General features: G+C 35.0%; 1 protein-coding gene across 12 annotated transcripts in view; it reads right to left on the bottom strand.

The window, feature by feature from the left end:
* Positions 1 to 14689, bottom strand: part of ODF2L (outer dense fiber of sperm tails 2 like) — a 48164-nt gene extending 33475 nt beyond the window's left edge. For 4 of the 12 annotated variants that reach the window (XR_012418172.1, XM_065519300.2, XM_065519285.2 and 1 more), the window contains exons 1-8: positions 14397 to 14689; positions 7245 to 13061; positions 5587 to 5758; positions 4127 to 4259; positions 3360 to 3485; positions 1814 to 1876; positions 1610 to 1681; positions 904 to 1020 (exon numbers count right to left, since the gene is read on the bottom strand). Coding sequence is in view for 9 of the 12 variants with exons in the window: in XM_065519300.2 (XP_065375372.1) it covers positions 904 to 1020; positions 1610 to 1681; positions 1814 to 1876; positions 3360 to 3485; positions 4127 to 4259; positions 5587 to 5758; positions 7245 to 7287 (726 nt within the window). In the remaining 3 variants the exon portion in view is untranslated. Of the gene's footprint in view, positions 1 to 211; positions 312 to 903; positions 1021 to 1609; positions 1682 to 1813; positions 1877 to 3359; positions 3486 to 4126; positions 4260 to 5586; positions 5759 to 7244; positions 13062 to 14312 lie in introns of those variants that run through there. The other 8 variants (XM_065519293.2, XM_005542831.5, XM_005542830.5 and 5 more) reach the window with 8 other exon arrangements.
* Between the last annotated feature and the right edge of the window lie 351 nt (positions 14690 to 15040).

Genomic DNA, 15040 nt, shown 5'->3' with positions numbered 1-15040 from the left:
ACCACTGCAATACCAAGTCCAGTTCATCTGCAGTGCCCTAGCATACAAAATTTACATGCCCCATAAATCTACTTAATGTCCCTTTAAAGGAAGAAACAGACACACACACACAAACTCGAGTACAGTTTTGAAACATGCTACAGGCTGCAGACATCTGTTATGATTCAGGACTGCAAAACCAAACAGAAATCTAATTTAGAAGTCCTCATACTCAATGCAGTTGGAGTCTCTGTAACCTCTCAAGGTGGGAATATTGCTTCTTTGCCTTTGGCGGAAATAAAAAAAAAAAGTTACCTTATATTGTATGACATGCCACCTCAAATTCTCATCTCAAAGTGACTTTGACTCCAAAAGAATAATTAAATCAAAAAATTCCCCTTAATTATACTCCTACAAAGTTGTTTAATAAGGGAATTACTTAATTTTGTGAACATCAAAGTTGGGCTGATTTTAAAATTATTATGATTAGTAACAAAAAATAAACCTTGTATTGACTATTAAACATGTGAAAGTATATATGAATGTATGTACAGACAGAGAAAAAAGACTGAAATAATGTACACCAAAATGTTAACAATGATTTTGGTGTATTTAAATTTATTTTCTATAAATTTTCCACAGTAAATATAAATTAATTATAAAGTGGAAATGATTTTTAAAGTAATTCAATCCCATAAATCCTTCCTAGATTGGTATTAAACAGAGACAGCATTTTTATATTGAAATTTGGACCCAAACCTTTAGTTAGGCCACAAATACTAAGATTTACCTTAAATATGTATTTCCCATGTCAACAACTGTGTATTTTAAAACCATCAAATTCTAGAACTAAGGAATGGCTTTATAGTGTTTCATTAATTTTATCACTTAAGCTATTAAAATGGATATATATTTATATATAACCTTTACGTATTCTTTCAATTTATTGTTCTCAGCTTCCTTTTTATGAATTTGGATCTGTAGTCGTTCATGTACTACTTTTACTGATTGAGAAAAACGGTTTGCTTTCAAAGTATTTGCCTGTAACAAAGAGAAAGAGAAAACCAAAAACAACCATATTATTTGCTGTATCCCCAGCCCAGCACCTCTAATTTTACCCTGATTTAAAAAACAATCTAAACAGCTGATAAAAAGCAAAGCATTACTTTACATAAACTGCTGCCCCTATTACAAATGTATTTCATGCCCAACCAGGGCTAAGTTCTTTCCCCCAACCTTTTTTATTTAATGGTTCCTGATAATCATCTCTTTTTTAAAATTCCCATCTATCTTTATAAAGGTATGGGTATACCTAAAATGTTCCTACAAACACTAACATTCCTTAATTTGTCACCCAACTGAAATACAATACAAATTTAAAACAGTTCCTATATGAAGTGATTTATGCCAAATATCCTGACAAAACACCATAAAACTCTAAAAAAAGCTTAATAAAATTAAGATGTTATATTTGATAGGTAAAAGCTGTAAAATATCCAAATAATCTAGAATTTCAAAACACTTTTCTGTGTTTATTTCTGAGGAGTTGGGGCCAGGATGGGGAAAAAAAAAAAAAAAGAAGTCAATATTAATAAAATGAATTAAGCTCAAAAGCTCAAATTTTGCTTACCTTTTCAGTCTGAAACAAACAAGAAAGTTCTTGGATATGGGCCTCCTTTTCAAATACCTTCTTCTTAAGATTCTTGAGCAAATATAAAATAAGAATTAGACATTTCACAACTTGGATAATATTGGCTAATTTTATAAAACCAAGCAGCATGCAAATAACAATGACAGAAAGAATGGACAAAAAGTTAAGTGTGGAAAGACTTACAGTATTTTCACTTTCATTATCAGTTAAATTTTCTAGCAACATGCTGGGTAAATTGTCTCCTGTCTGTGAAAAGAACGTTATAAATCAGTGATCACAAATTATATTTCTCTATATAAAAAAGTAGGAAGTGGAATAAGCATTACTCAATAAATTAATATGACTTTTAATTCAGATTTTTAAAAGAGTTAACCATTGAAAAGATTTTTGCTCAAGTATTCCAAATTATTTTTGGTCTGCAATTTATGAAATTAGTTAATTTACTAAATTGATCGCAAAAGAATGCTTCAGAAGGTATAGGTCAATGACACTAAAATCACAAAAATCCTCTATACAAAAGAAGTTTGTATAGAGTATAGAATGCAACACAGTGCTGTTTACAAAGAGGCAAAAATTATCAACAATCTAAATTCTAGCAATAAGAAATCTCTTAAAGAATTACAGCGAATCAGTAACAGAATTCTATGTAGCCATTTTAAATGAGACCACAGAAGACTATTTATTCATTTTTGAAAGTCATACTTCTGCTTTAGAATGTGAAAAAGTTAATCAATTCTTTTCACCCAAAACCATATATATATGTACATATAACACAAAATTATACACGGAATTTCAGAGGGCTTATGGATTTCATCAAGGCCATTCTTGGATCGATAAGGGTCCAAAGAACTCGAGTTAAGATTCCTTTCTATTCAAAAAATATTCAATACATGAGAAAATATTGACAATACAGTGTTAAGTATAAAAGTCAAGTTACAAAACGAAGAGAGTAGTTTTACTCCATTTTTCTAAAACACCACGTATATATGCACACATAACATATATACAGTAAAGAAACAAAAGACTGCAAAACATACACAACATAAAATTAACAGTCCTTAATCGTGATGTTTCACTAAGTGCTGAGATCAAGAGAATATTTCTCTGCTTATCAAAATTTTCTATAAGCATGTTAAGTTTTTAATTACAAAAACTATTACCTAATATTACTTTTTACAATTCTGAAAAAAATTATCATAGGAAAAAGTCAAAAGGGAGTCAGAAGAATAATTTAGGTGATTTAAAGGGTATAAGCTTTCTTTTTGGAGTGATAAAAATGCTTTAAAATTGACTGTGGTGACGGCTGCACAACTCTGTGAATACAATGAAAACCATTGAATTTTATAATTTAAATGGGAGAACTGTATGGTATGTGAATTCTATTTCAATAAAGCTTTTACCAGATGAAGAATATATAAATATGTTACATATATATAAATATAATGTACAAAGAGTTTAAACTCAAAAAGTGTATATTTTATTAGAATCAGCTAAATTAAGTATAACAAATAAAGTTTTTGAGATGAAAAATAAAAATACATTTTCTATAAAAATGTGGTTTTCATATAGAACTACTTATGAAACATTAAAGGTAGGGATTCATGACTGACAAAATTCAAAGAATTATTTCCATTTCAAATATACCAATAATTTCTACAGTTTAAAAATAATGTATCCTTCAAGTGAGAAATATCACTATTAAAATGAGTGCTTAGTGTTAATGCCTTACTTGTTTGTAGTCTCGCTCTCTAAGAAGATGTTCTAAAGCTAGTTTTACACTTTTGAAAGTGTCTAATTCTTTTGTTAATATTTCCTTCTGTTCGGAAATCTTCAAATTCGATGCTGAAAGATTCGCCTGACAAATTACAAGAACCACATACACATTTTAAGACACAGCATTAAGTAAAACCCTCTAAAATATGATACTATCAAACATATTTTTTCCTAACAAAATCATTCTTTTGTGCATAGTAATAATGTTACAAAATTTGTAAATTGGATCTGTTATACAGTACATTAAAATAAAATGAAATCAAAATAAGAGCTTATATTCTAAAAGCATTTTAGGCTTTTAAATAAAAGTTATAGAAGATAATCTATTGTTTGTCCCTAATTTAAACTTTAATATGCTGGAACTTAAAAACAGTTCTCTATTCCAAATAATACTATCGAAAACTGATACATTTCACCTCTCAGAAGATTTTAGTTTTAAATTCGCTCTTCAGAAAAGCTGATTTTCTAGTTCAACTCCAGTTAATTCAAGCACCCAAAATATATTGTTTCTAGCTTAGCCTCTTATCAGGTGTATGCCTGAGATTATCTTTCAGGAAAAGAATTGTAGTTAGTGACACGGGAATAAAGAATTCTGATAAACCCTCATTTTTGGTATTAAATACTCATATGTGAGCATACCTACATAAGATATGAGACCTCAGTTAATGCATTCTGAGTAATATACTAGCTTTTCATTTTATTATATATTCATAAGTCACTCACATTTTCAAAATTAATCTTTTCAATGGTGTCCTTAAATAGTGGCAAAAGTAATTCTATAGAACAAGTTACCAACTCCGCTTCCTTAAGTGTCGCTTCCAATTCAGTCTTTTCATTTAGGATGTCCTGCTTCAGGCTAATTACAAATGCACATACAAAATTTAAGTTAAATCCAACTTCATTTAAAGATGCTCCTCAGAAATGCCATATCACGTATACAGTACTCTTATTAGCAAGGACAACTTTTAGTCCAAAAGTAGCTCGAAACTTGGACTTTGAGTGTAAGCAAATTTTAAGAACACCTTATTTTACTTATATTTTACTTGTATGTAATCACAAAAGTTATTTGGGTTAAAGACACATGTATAGTTAAGTTTGAAGGAGCATTTTCAATATTTATAAATAAAATTCCAAGTGATATGGAAACTCTTTAATTGGCAGCTTTTCTCTTTCTTTGTAAAACATAATGGCTCATTAACAACTGACAGCATCCTAGAGGCTATGTCAAAAATATGTGTTAAGTACAACTGGCTTAAAGTAAAGAGCCTAAGAACATTCTATCTATAAATGACACCTGTCCCTTATTAAAAATCATAGGCAGAAAGTCAAGTATGATTATAGATGATAAAATATTATTTTCATTTATAACAAGTTAAACCAGAAGCTGGACTAAGCTATCCATACTGACAGTAATGGTATACTAAGATTGCCACTTGGCAGGGGGCAATATTTCATGTAAATAACAAGTGTATTCCCCACTCTAAAGAAGTATGACAAGTATTTGCTATATAGTAATATACGAAATGACAGTGATTTCACATGCATTAACTACATTTCTGATATCACATATTATTACATTTTCATTTATCTTAAATAGCTTTATTTTACAAATTCTTAAGAGATGAGGTTTTCATTTTTTTTTTCTTTTTCTTTTTTGAGATGGAGCCTCGCTCTGTCACCCAGGCTCTGTCACCCAGGAGTGTAGTGGTGCTATCTCGGCTCACCGCAACCGCAACCTCCACCTCCTGGGTTCAAGTGATTCTTCTACCGCAGCCTTCCAAGTAACTGGAACAACAGGCACACGCTACCACATCTGGCTAATTTTTGCATTTTTTCACTAGAGATGGGGTTTCACCATGTTGGCCAGGCTGATCTTGAACTCCTGACCTCAAGTGATCCACCTGCCTCATCCTCCCAAAGTACTGAGATTATAGGTATGAGCCATTGCGCCCAGCCAGGTTTTCATTTTTAATTGCTTTCATTCAGATTCAAAAAAACTAGCTGAATTCTGCTAGATGAGTACCTTTGTAATCAGATTAAATATATTTTAATAAATAAATACTAGATTTGAAAAAGATACTCTTAAAAGAATGCTGTATTTGATTCAAATAATTTATATTATGGACAAAACAGGAAATTCTGAAATCGGAAATTTAGATTTCCCCTGATACTGATGAGAATACCAGCTGAGATGACTTTCACTGGTACACCGTGGTAAATCTTCTTTCTCTGATATAGTTTTAAGATGGGAAAAGAGTTCTTCTGAATGACTTCCATCATTTATAGCCGTCTCCATAAATTCAGTAAATGGATTTACAGGTGGCTTCACAGCAACTTCTCCACATAAGCTGAAACCTAGGAAATATTTTAGTTATTAAATTTATCTCAATAGAGATTTTTTTGTCATTACTCTCTCATAAAAAATAAAGGTTATAAGGATGTGTAAAAGAATAACATTTCAAAGACAAAATAAAAAGTATAACTGCTACTCATTGTGATACTAATTCAAAATTGTATCAAAATTGCATAGCACAACCACTCAACAATAGCCAATTTCCATACACTGTTTCCAAAAGGCCTGATAATTCCTAAATAATCACAACAGTGTCAAAATCTTTATTAGTCTATTTCTTGAAGTATTACAATATTTGAACCCAGCAAGACTATAAAACAAATATAAAAACCATGGGTTACTTATAGTTTGTCTTATTAGGCCCATGCCATAAGAAATATATGTTATTTATGCCTAAATCTGTAGAAATCTAACTTTTCAAAGACTTGGCAACAATAGCTACAAAGGATAGGATATTCAATTGCAAGCAGACTTTTCAAAAGTAAATTCACTTACTCCTATTCCCAACTCAATCTAGAATATTGGTGATAATGAAAAGAACAGACAGACATTACTTCCAAATTTTACTAACGTAATTGTTTTTACTCACACCTGTAGATGTCACTTTAAAAATGTGAATATTTATGAATTTCTTCAAAACTACTCCAATTGAAGTAATGAGTTAGAGCTTTGGCAACCATTAAGGCTCTGTTTTCCCAACTCTAACAGTACATGGTAATAGTGTTCCCTGACTTCATTTTATGTTTACACAAAATCAAAGGTTATATTCAAGGTTTTCTACATTTTTTTTCAGATATTTACCTCTTGTAATTTAGTTTTGTATGTCTATATTACAAAACATATTATATTCAAGAATTTTTAACACTTAAGAGTAGAAGTGCTATTACAGGTTGAAGATTATTTATATTAGCCATTCAGAAACCTTCCAAAGTGTTCATAAAACGTACTTATTTTATCTGAATGTTCTATATACTGTAGAGACAAATATTTAGGAAACAGGTCAATGAAGTATGGTCATATTTTTTAAATACCAGAAACTGAAGTCCAAAAGGAACTGCTAAGCAACCAACTTAGTCTAGGATGATTCCCTTGAATGCTGCAAATATGCAACATCTATTACAAGGGTATAACAATATTTTGAGCTATCTATAGACTAGAAGAATTACAAGTATACAAAATCAAATAAAAAAACCAAACCTAAAAGTTAAGAATATGCTCGGGATAAGTCACTGCAATCAAGAGAACCATCATCTACTAATTCGTTCAGTTGCAATAGCTATCCCATACAGAAAGCAACTGGTACCAACCCTTCACTTGTTTAAATATTCGTCATATTTATCTCTCTGTGGACTGGAATCTCAAGAAAGAATGTCTTTTTTATATTTCAATCCTCAGCACCTACAAGCCTCGTAAAAGCTAAGCAAAAATTGAAGGAAAACACATAACGCTTAGAGCTCTTAAAAAATATAATGACTAAAAACTGTTTACCTTTTTTTAAATTCACCCCTTGATTTGTCTTTTCAGGGATCATTAAAAGAAAAATGGTTCCTATATTTGCAATAAAGGTTTAAAAAACAATGTAAGAAGACAGAAATTTTCAATTTGTAAAAAATATTTTACAAGATAAGACTAGTTTGGTATCGGTATTTTATACACAACTTTTCTAAAGTTTTATCATAAAATAAAGTCATAAAATTTTTCTGCTTCATCACCTATAATTGGTAACTGCCACTTATCTTAAAGGGTAAACAAATAAATAATAAAATCAATACACTGTAAAAACAGGAATTCAGAATGACTTTCTACCTAACATTCTAAAATGGAATCTATATTACTGATTTCTCAGCACACAAGGAAGAGAACTATTTGTCTCAGGTATTTCCATGAAAATTGTCAACAATCATCTTCTCCAGGATAAATACTGTTCAGATTCCAAGGCACTCCACTGCTTTTGTGTTGTGATAACTGTATAACAAAAAATATGTTGAACAAAAATGTAATAATTTTCTTTAGCATAAAAAGTCCTACTTTATAAGAAATGCTATCGTTTTATTGGATCAAATGTATTCTTGCATAGAAAAGCAGACATTTCACAATGTTTTTAGTAATGTAGAATATACTGTTAACTGACAAATGTATTGTACTTTTGTACAACTTGTCAGTGGTGGGTGAAACAAAGACACATATTCTGTATACATGTTTAATGATCAAATCCTTTTAAAGATAACTTAAAAATTCTTCAAACTGAACGATAAGAGTGACACAATCTATCAAAACCTCTGGGATACAGCAAAGGTGGTGCTAAGAGAAAGGTTCATAGCCTTAAACGCCTACATCAAAAAGTCTGAAAGAACACAAACAGAAAATGTAAGGTCACATCTCAAGAAACTAGAGAAACAAGAACAAAACAAACCCAAACCCAACCGAAGACAGGAAATAACCAAGATCAGAGCATAACAAAATGAAACTGGAAACAAAAATACAAAAGATAAATGAAACAAAAAGCTGGTCCTTTGAAAAGATAAATAAAATTGATAGACCATTAGCAAGATTAATCAAGAAAAGATTCAAATAAGCTCAATTAGAAATGAAACAGGAGATATTACAACTGACACCACAGAAATACAAAAGATCACTCAGGCTACTATGAACACCTTTACACACATAAACTAGAAACCCTAGAGGAGATGGATAAATTCCTGGATACAACCCTCCTAGCTTAGAGCAGGAAGAATTAGAAACCCTGAACAGACCAATAACAAGCAGTGAGACTAAAACATGTATTTTTAAAATTACCAACAACAAAAAAAAAAGTCCAGAACCAGACAGATTTACAGCTGAATTCTACCAGACATACAAAGAAGAATTGGTACCAATCCTATTGACACTATTCCACAAGATACAGAAAGAGAGAATCCTCTCTAAATCCTCTCTAAATCCTCTCTAAATCATTCTATGAAACCAGTGTCACCCTAATACCAACACCAGGAAAGGACATAACCAAAAAGGAAAACTATAGATCAACATCCCTGATGAACACAGATGCAAGAATTCTTAAAAGGTCGGGCGTGGTGGCTCACACCTGTAATCCCAGCACTTTGGGAGGCCCAGGTGGGTGGATCACGAGGTCAGGAGTTCAAGACCAGTCTGGTGAAGATGGTGAAACCCTGTCTCTACTAAAAATACAAAAATTAGCTGGGCATCCTGTAATCCCAGGCTGAGGCAGAGAAGTGCTTGAATCGGGAGGCAGAGGTTGCAGAGGATCAAGATCGTGCCACTGCACTCCAGCCTGGCAACAGAGCGAGAGTCCATCTCAAAAAAAAAAAAAGAAAAAAAAACCTTAACAAAAGACTAGCTAACCGAATCCAACAACATATCAAAAAGATAATCCACCATGATCAAGTGGGTTTCACACCAGGGATGCAGGGATGGTTTAACACCCACAAGTCAATAAATGTGATACACCACATAAACAGAATTAAAAACAAAAATCACATGATCATCTCAATAGATGCAGAAAAAGTGTTTGACAAAATCTAGCATCCCTTTATGATTAAAACCCCCAGCAAAATCAGCATACAAGGGACATACCTCAAAAGTCATCAATGACAAACCCATAGCCAACATAATACTGAGTGGGGAAAAGTTGAAAGCATTCCCTCTGAGAACTGAAACAAGACAAAGATGCCCACTCTCACCGCTTGTATTCAACATAGTACTGGAAGTCCTAGCCAGAGCAGAGAAGAGAAAGAAATAAAGGGCATCCAAATCGGTAAAGAGGAAGTCAAACTGTTGCTGTTTGCTGATGGTATGAATCTATACCTAGAGAACCCTAAAGACTCCTCCAAAAAGCTCCTAGAACTGATAAATTCAGCAGTTTCAGAATACAAAATTAATGTACACAAATCAGTAGCACTGCTATACACCAACAGTGACCAAGCTGATAATCAAATCAAGAACTCAACCACTTTTATTTATAATAGCTGCAAAAACAAAACAAAATAAAATAAAATACTTAGGAATATACCTAACCAAGGAGGTGAAAGATCTGTATAAGGAAAACTATAAAACACTGCTGAAAGAAATCATAGATGACAAAAACAAATGGAAACACATCCCATGCTCATGGATGGGTCAAAACAACATTGTGAAAAGGGCCATACTGCCAAAAACAATCTATAATTTAAATGTAATTCGCATCAAAATACCATCATCATTCTTAACAGAACTAGAAAATACAATCCTGAAATTCACATGGAACCAAAAAAGAGCCCACATAGCCAAAGCAAGACTAGGTGAAAAGACATCACATTACCCAATTTCAAACTATACTACAAGGCCACAGTCACCAAAACAGCATGGTCCTGGTATAAAAATAGGCCCACAGACCAATGGAACAGAATAGAGAACCCAGACATAAACTCAAATACTTACAGCCAACTGATATTTGACAAAGCAAGCGAAAACATAAAGTGGGGAAAAGACACCCTATTCAACAAATGGTGCTGGGATAACTGGCAAGCCACATGTAGGAGAATGAAATTGGATCCTCATCTCTCACCTTATATAAAAATCAACTCAAGATGGATCAAAGACTTAAATCTAGGCCTGAAACTATATAAATCTAAGACCTGAAACTATAAAATTCTGGAAGATAACATCAGAAAAACCCTTCTAGATATTGGCTTAGGCAAAAATTTCATGACCAAGAACCCAAAAATAAATTCAATAAAAATAAAGATAAATAACTGAGACTTAACTAAACTAAAGAGCTTTTGCATGGCAAAAGGAATAGTCAGCAGAGTAAACAGACAACCCACAGAGTGGGAGAAAATCTTCACAATCTATACATCTGACAAAAGACTAATATCCAAAACCTACAATGAACTCAAATTAGCAAGAAAAAAAACAAACCATCCCATCAAAAAGTGGGCTAAGGACATGAATAGACAATTCTCAAAAGAATATATACAAATGGCCAAGAAACACAAAAAAAATGCTGAACATCACATCAGGGAAATGCAAATCAAAACCACAATGTGATACCACGTTACTCCTGCAAAAACAGCCATAATCAAAAAATAGTAACAGACGTTGGCATGGATGTGGTGAAAAGGGAACACTTCTACACTGTTGGTGGGAATGTAAACTAGTACAACCACTATGGAAAACAGTATGGAGATTCCTTAAAGAACTAATAGTAGAGCTACCATTTGATCCAGCAATCCCACTACTAGGCATCTACCCAGAGGAAAAGAAGTCATTATATGGAAAAGATACTTGCACATGGATGTTTATAGCAACACAATGTCCATCAATCAATGAGTAAAAAAACTGTGATACACATATACATATATATGATAGAATACTACTCAGCCATAAAAAGGAATAAATTAATGGCATTCACAGCAACATGGATGGAATAGAAGACTTAACTTTAAGTGAAGTAACTCAGCAATAGAAAACCAAACATCATATGTTCTCACTCATAAGTAGGAGCTAAGCTATGAGGATGCAAAGGCATAAGAATGAATCAGTGGACTTTGGAGACTCAGTGTGAAAGGGTGGGAAGTGGCTGAGTGATAAAAGACTACAAATTGGATTCAGTGTACACTGCTCAGGAATGGGTGCACCAAAATCTCACAAATCACCACTCAAGAACTTACTCATGTAACCAACCACCACCTGTTTCCAAAAAATCTATGGAAATAAAAAATTTTTAAAAACCATTTAAAAATCCTTAAAGATGAGCAATTTTAAAACATTTTAAAATGTTTAAAGATTTAAATTTCCTATACAGAGACAATTTTGCCAGTCTACTGCCAAGAGGACATGTACTTAAAATCTTTTCCAGGAGTGCTCTGTAGGCTATGCTGATCCAGCTACATTCACTAAACTATGTTCCATTTTGGCCAACAGCAAGCATTTGGGGATAACTGTTCAGGGACCATGATGCTAGCCATGGCCAGAGAAAAAGGAAAATCATGGTACATGACCTTCCTTAACACCTAGATCAGACTAAGTAAACTAACCAACTTCAGACAAATACGTATTTTAAAGCAATCTCTCTGAAGAGAATAGCATACAAATCCTGCAGATTTTGTTTTGCCAAACACAAATTCTTAGAAAACTAATTTCCACTGGCTTCAAACACAGCTTCCACTGAAAAAAGTCACCATGAAATATTCAGCAAGGAACACAAAGTAGATACAGGAATGCTGTTTTTTTCCCCTTACTATTCTGGACACTAGACAAAAGTTTACTAGAGAGGTAATTGTATGGGGGAAAAAAAAAAAAGGACAGGAAGCTTGGAAACAGGCAAAAAGCTGGAAAATAAATCTTATGGGTAAAAGCTACCAAAGTGGAAAAAACATTTTCTGATACAGAGAGATTATATTAGATAACTAATTCACTAATGCCTTTCTCCAATGAATAAAGAAGGATGTATATTTAAAAGATGGGCTGCAGATTGGATAATGTAGGCAGAAGAGTTGACAGCAAGAGTGACTGGTCTGTAAACACGGCATGTACTTCAAAGCCAACATCCCATTTCCTTCTCAAAGTGTTGCCCTGATTTCTCCAGCCCACCAAGAACTCTAAAAAAAGGTATTTTCAGAATCCTATAGTTTAGAATTAAATTGCTCCATAAATGCTCATATTTTAGTTTTCTTTTAAACTTGCTATTAACTGTAAGGACAAATATAAGCATCACTCTCTGCCCTAAAAAATTACCTAACACAGTGGAGAGCATAGATTAGGTTCTCAAATATAAGTTAAGGTGACTAAATTATTTATTGTTTAAACTCAGACACTTTTAAGTGTCCATACAGAGCCCAATTACCCGGAAAAAGGCTGGGCCAAAGATGGTCAGAATACTGTCTAATCCCAAATAAAGCCACCATTCTTTACCAGATAAACATAAAGCACATTCCTTTCCTTCAACATGACAGCTGTTGCCATTTACTGAGCAGAGCACTGACTGACCTTATAAACATCTCACAAAAGCTTCACAAGGTTGCTATTAAAAAGCTATAAATAAGGAAATTAAATCTTAGAAGGGTTAAACAGCTTGCCCAAGGTTACAAGTAAGGAATTGGTGGAACTTAGCTTTGAATTAAAAGTCATGAGATGGTGAAAACCCGTCTCTACTAAAAATACAAAAAGTAGCTGAGCCTGGTGGTGGGCGCCTGTAGTCCGGACTACTCGAGAGGATGAGGCAGGAGAATCACTTGAACTCTGGAGGCGAAGGTTGCAGTGAGCCCAGATCGCGCCACTGCACTCCACTGCGACAGAGCAAGACTCCATCTCAAAAAAAAAAAAAAAAAAAAAAGTCATGAGATACTAACACATAAATATAAAAATCTACAAAGCAAAAAGTAACACACAAACTTGCCTTAATTCAGTCAGGTTTTAATACTCATAAATTCAATTTAGATTCAAAAGATGAAGACTGTTCTACACAAGGAAATGAAGGAAATGAGTAATGAATAAAGATTGAGCTACCTAAAAGCACAGACTACAATTCTAAAGAGGGAGAGCACACCGCGACCAGATCACTAAATTCTGTTGTTCTGAAGTTTGTCACAGGGAACTTTTAGGATAGAAAAACTACACTATAAATACACATCCATTGTGAAATTAGAAGATGAAAAAGAGAAGCAAAAAGCAGATCACAAACAAGATCAGGCCATTCTTACTATAAGCGGAACATCACAATTTCAAAAGCAGACAGGTTTTCTGCGGTTTGTTTCTTTAACCATAACTAAGTTGCACTTAAAACTCCAAGAATCTCATTCATTCAAAAACACTTGAAACCGTACACTTGAAATGCGTTGGGTGATGAAGAAACTGTCTTCAAAATAGACTTTATCCCCAACAGCAGCCCCAGTATGGTTATTCTCAGTAAACAACAAGCACCACCACTCACTAACCACCTTCATTCGGTGCCACCTTAATGGCCCTGCGCTTATTTAATCTCGTATTACAACCACCCCAAAGTGATGATTACTGTCTCTATTTTACAGTTATCAGTAAGCAAGCCAGGAAGGTTAAGTGACCTAGACAAGGCCACACAGCGGGTTCAGTGGCAGAGCTGGGACTGAACACAAGTCGGCCTTTAGCACTCTCCACGACCCCAGGCCAATCCCGCACTACAGGGGTCGCCTATAGATGCTGGGACCTAGAGGAATCCTGGAGAAGGAATTATTTCCTGAGGATTCCTGGAATATGCCTCACTTACAAAGCCCCCAGGGCTTCCCACAATCTGATACATAACATGAGGGGCGCTTAAAAGCCAGCCCAGTGATTAAGAGGTCACTATTTCTGAAAGAAACGCAACCATATCCAGGAACGGCCCGGTCAGGACTTGGTTCTGGACAAGCCCACCTCACGCTAACATCTGCCCTGATGTCCCAGGGACCACACCCTTCCTAAGAGCGAGTCTCGCCGCCCTTTTCCCAGGCCAGGTAGTCAGCCTGAGGGAGGTGGAGGGTTTACGCGGAGGGGGCTGGGTGGGCGCGAGGGCCTTTTATTTCCGGGACCCACCACGGCCCTCACCTCCACACCTCCAGGGGCGCCCACGGTAAACGCCCAGCAACAGCTTTGCTCCCCACAAAGTCGTCCCCAACCCAAAAGGCGTACCTACGCCCCCGCCGCTGCGTCCGCACGTCGTCGTGACGTCAGCCCGCCGTCGCCGCGCTATAAAAAGGGTCAGAGGCACCACGGCTGCTGCAGTGGAAACTCTGGCAATCCTTCCTGGGCTCTGGGTCGGCTAGGAGGGAGCGGGACGCAGGAGGCACTACAGTGGGTAGAGTAGGAAGGAAGGCAAGGGACGCGAGATGGGAAGCAGGCGAATTCCTAGACCTGCTTGCCGCGGAAGAATCCCCCCTCAAGTGGAACAAAAGCTCAGCTAGTAACCGGCTAGTGGCTTCTCTGGCAACGGCGTCTCCGCCCCTCCCGTCAGGCCCGCAGCAGGCTGCGGATTGGTCCGGGTTACGGACGGCGGGCAGCGCCTGTAGCTATTGGCGAGGGTGAGGGACGGGGCAGGGAGGGGAGATTTGTCTATCCTTGTGTCTCGGATAAGCTTTTTTTTTTTTAAGCGTTTGTTTCTGGAAAAGGACGGCACTTGTGTACATTACCGAAAGTCATAACTGAGCCCAACTAGAAAAAAAGGAAATAAAGCCAATTCCGAGTTTTCTGGCGCTTGGCCTGTATGTGTTCTGCTTTCGCGCTTTTTTTTTTTTTTTTTTTTTTTTTTTTTTTTTTTTTTTTTTGAGACGGAGTCT

The sequence above is a fragment of the Macaca fascicularis genome, chromosome 1 (assembly GCF_037993035.2).
Source record: "Macaca fascicularis isolate 582-1 chromosome 1, T2T-MFA8v1.1".
Lineage (NCBI taxonomy): Eukaryota > Metazoa > Chordata > Mammalia > Primates > Cercopithecidae > Macaca > Macaca fascicularis.
Note: the sequence above shows the minus strand (reverse complement) of the source record. Positions and strands in the feature narration are given on the sequence as shown.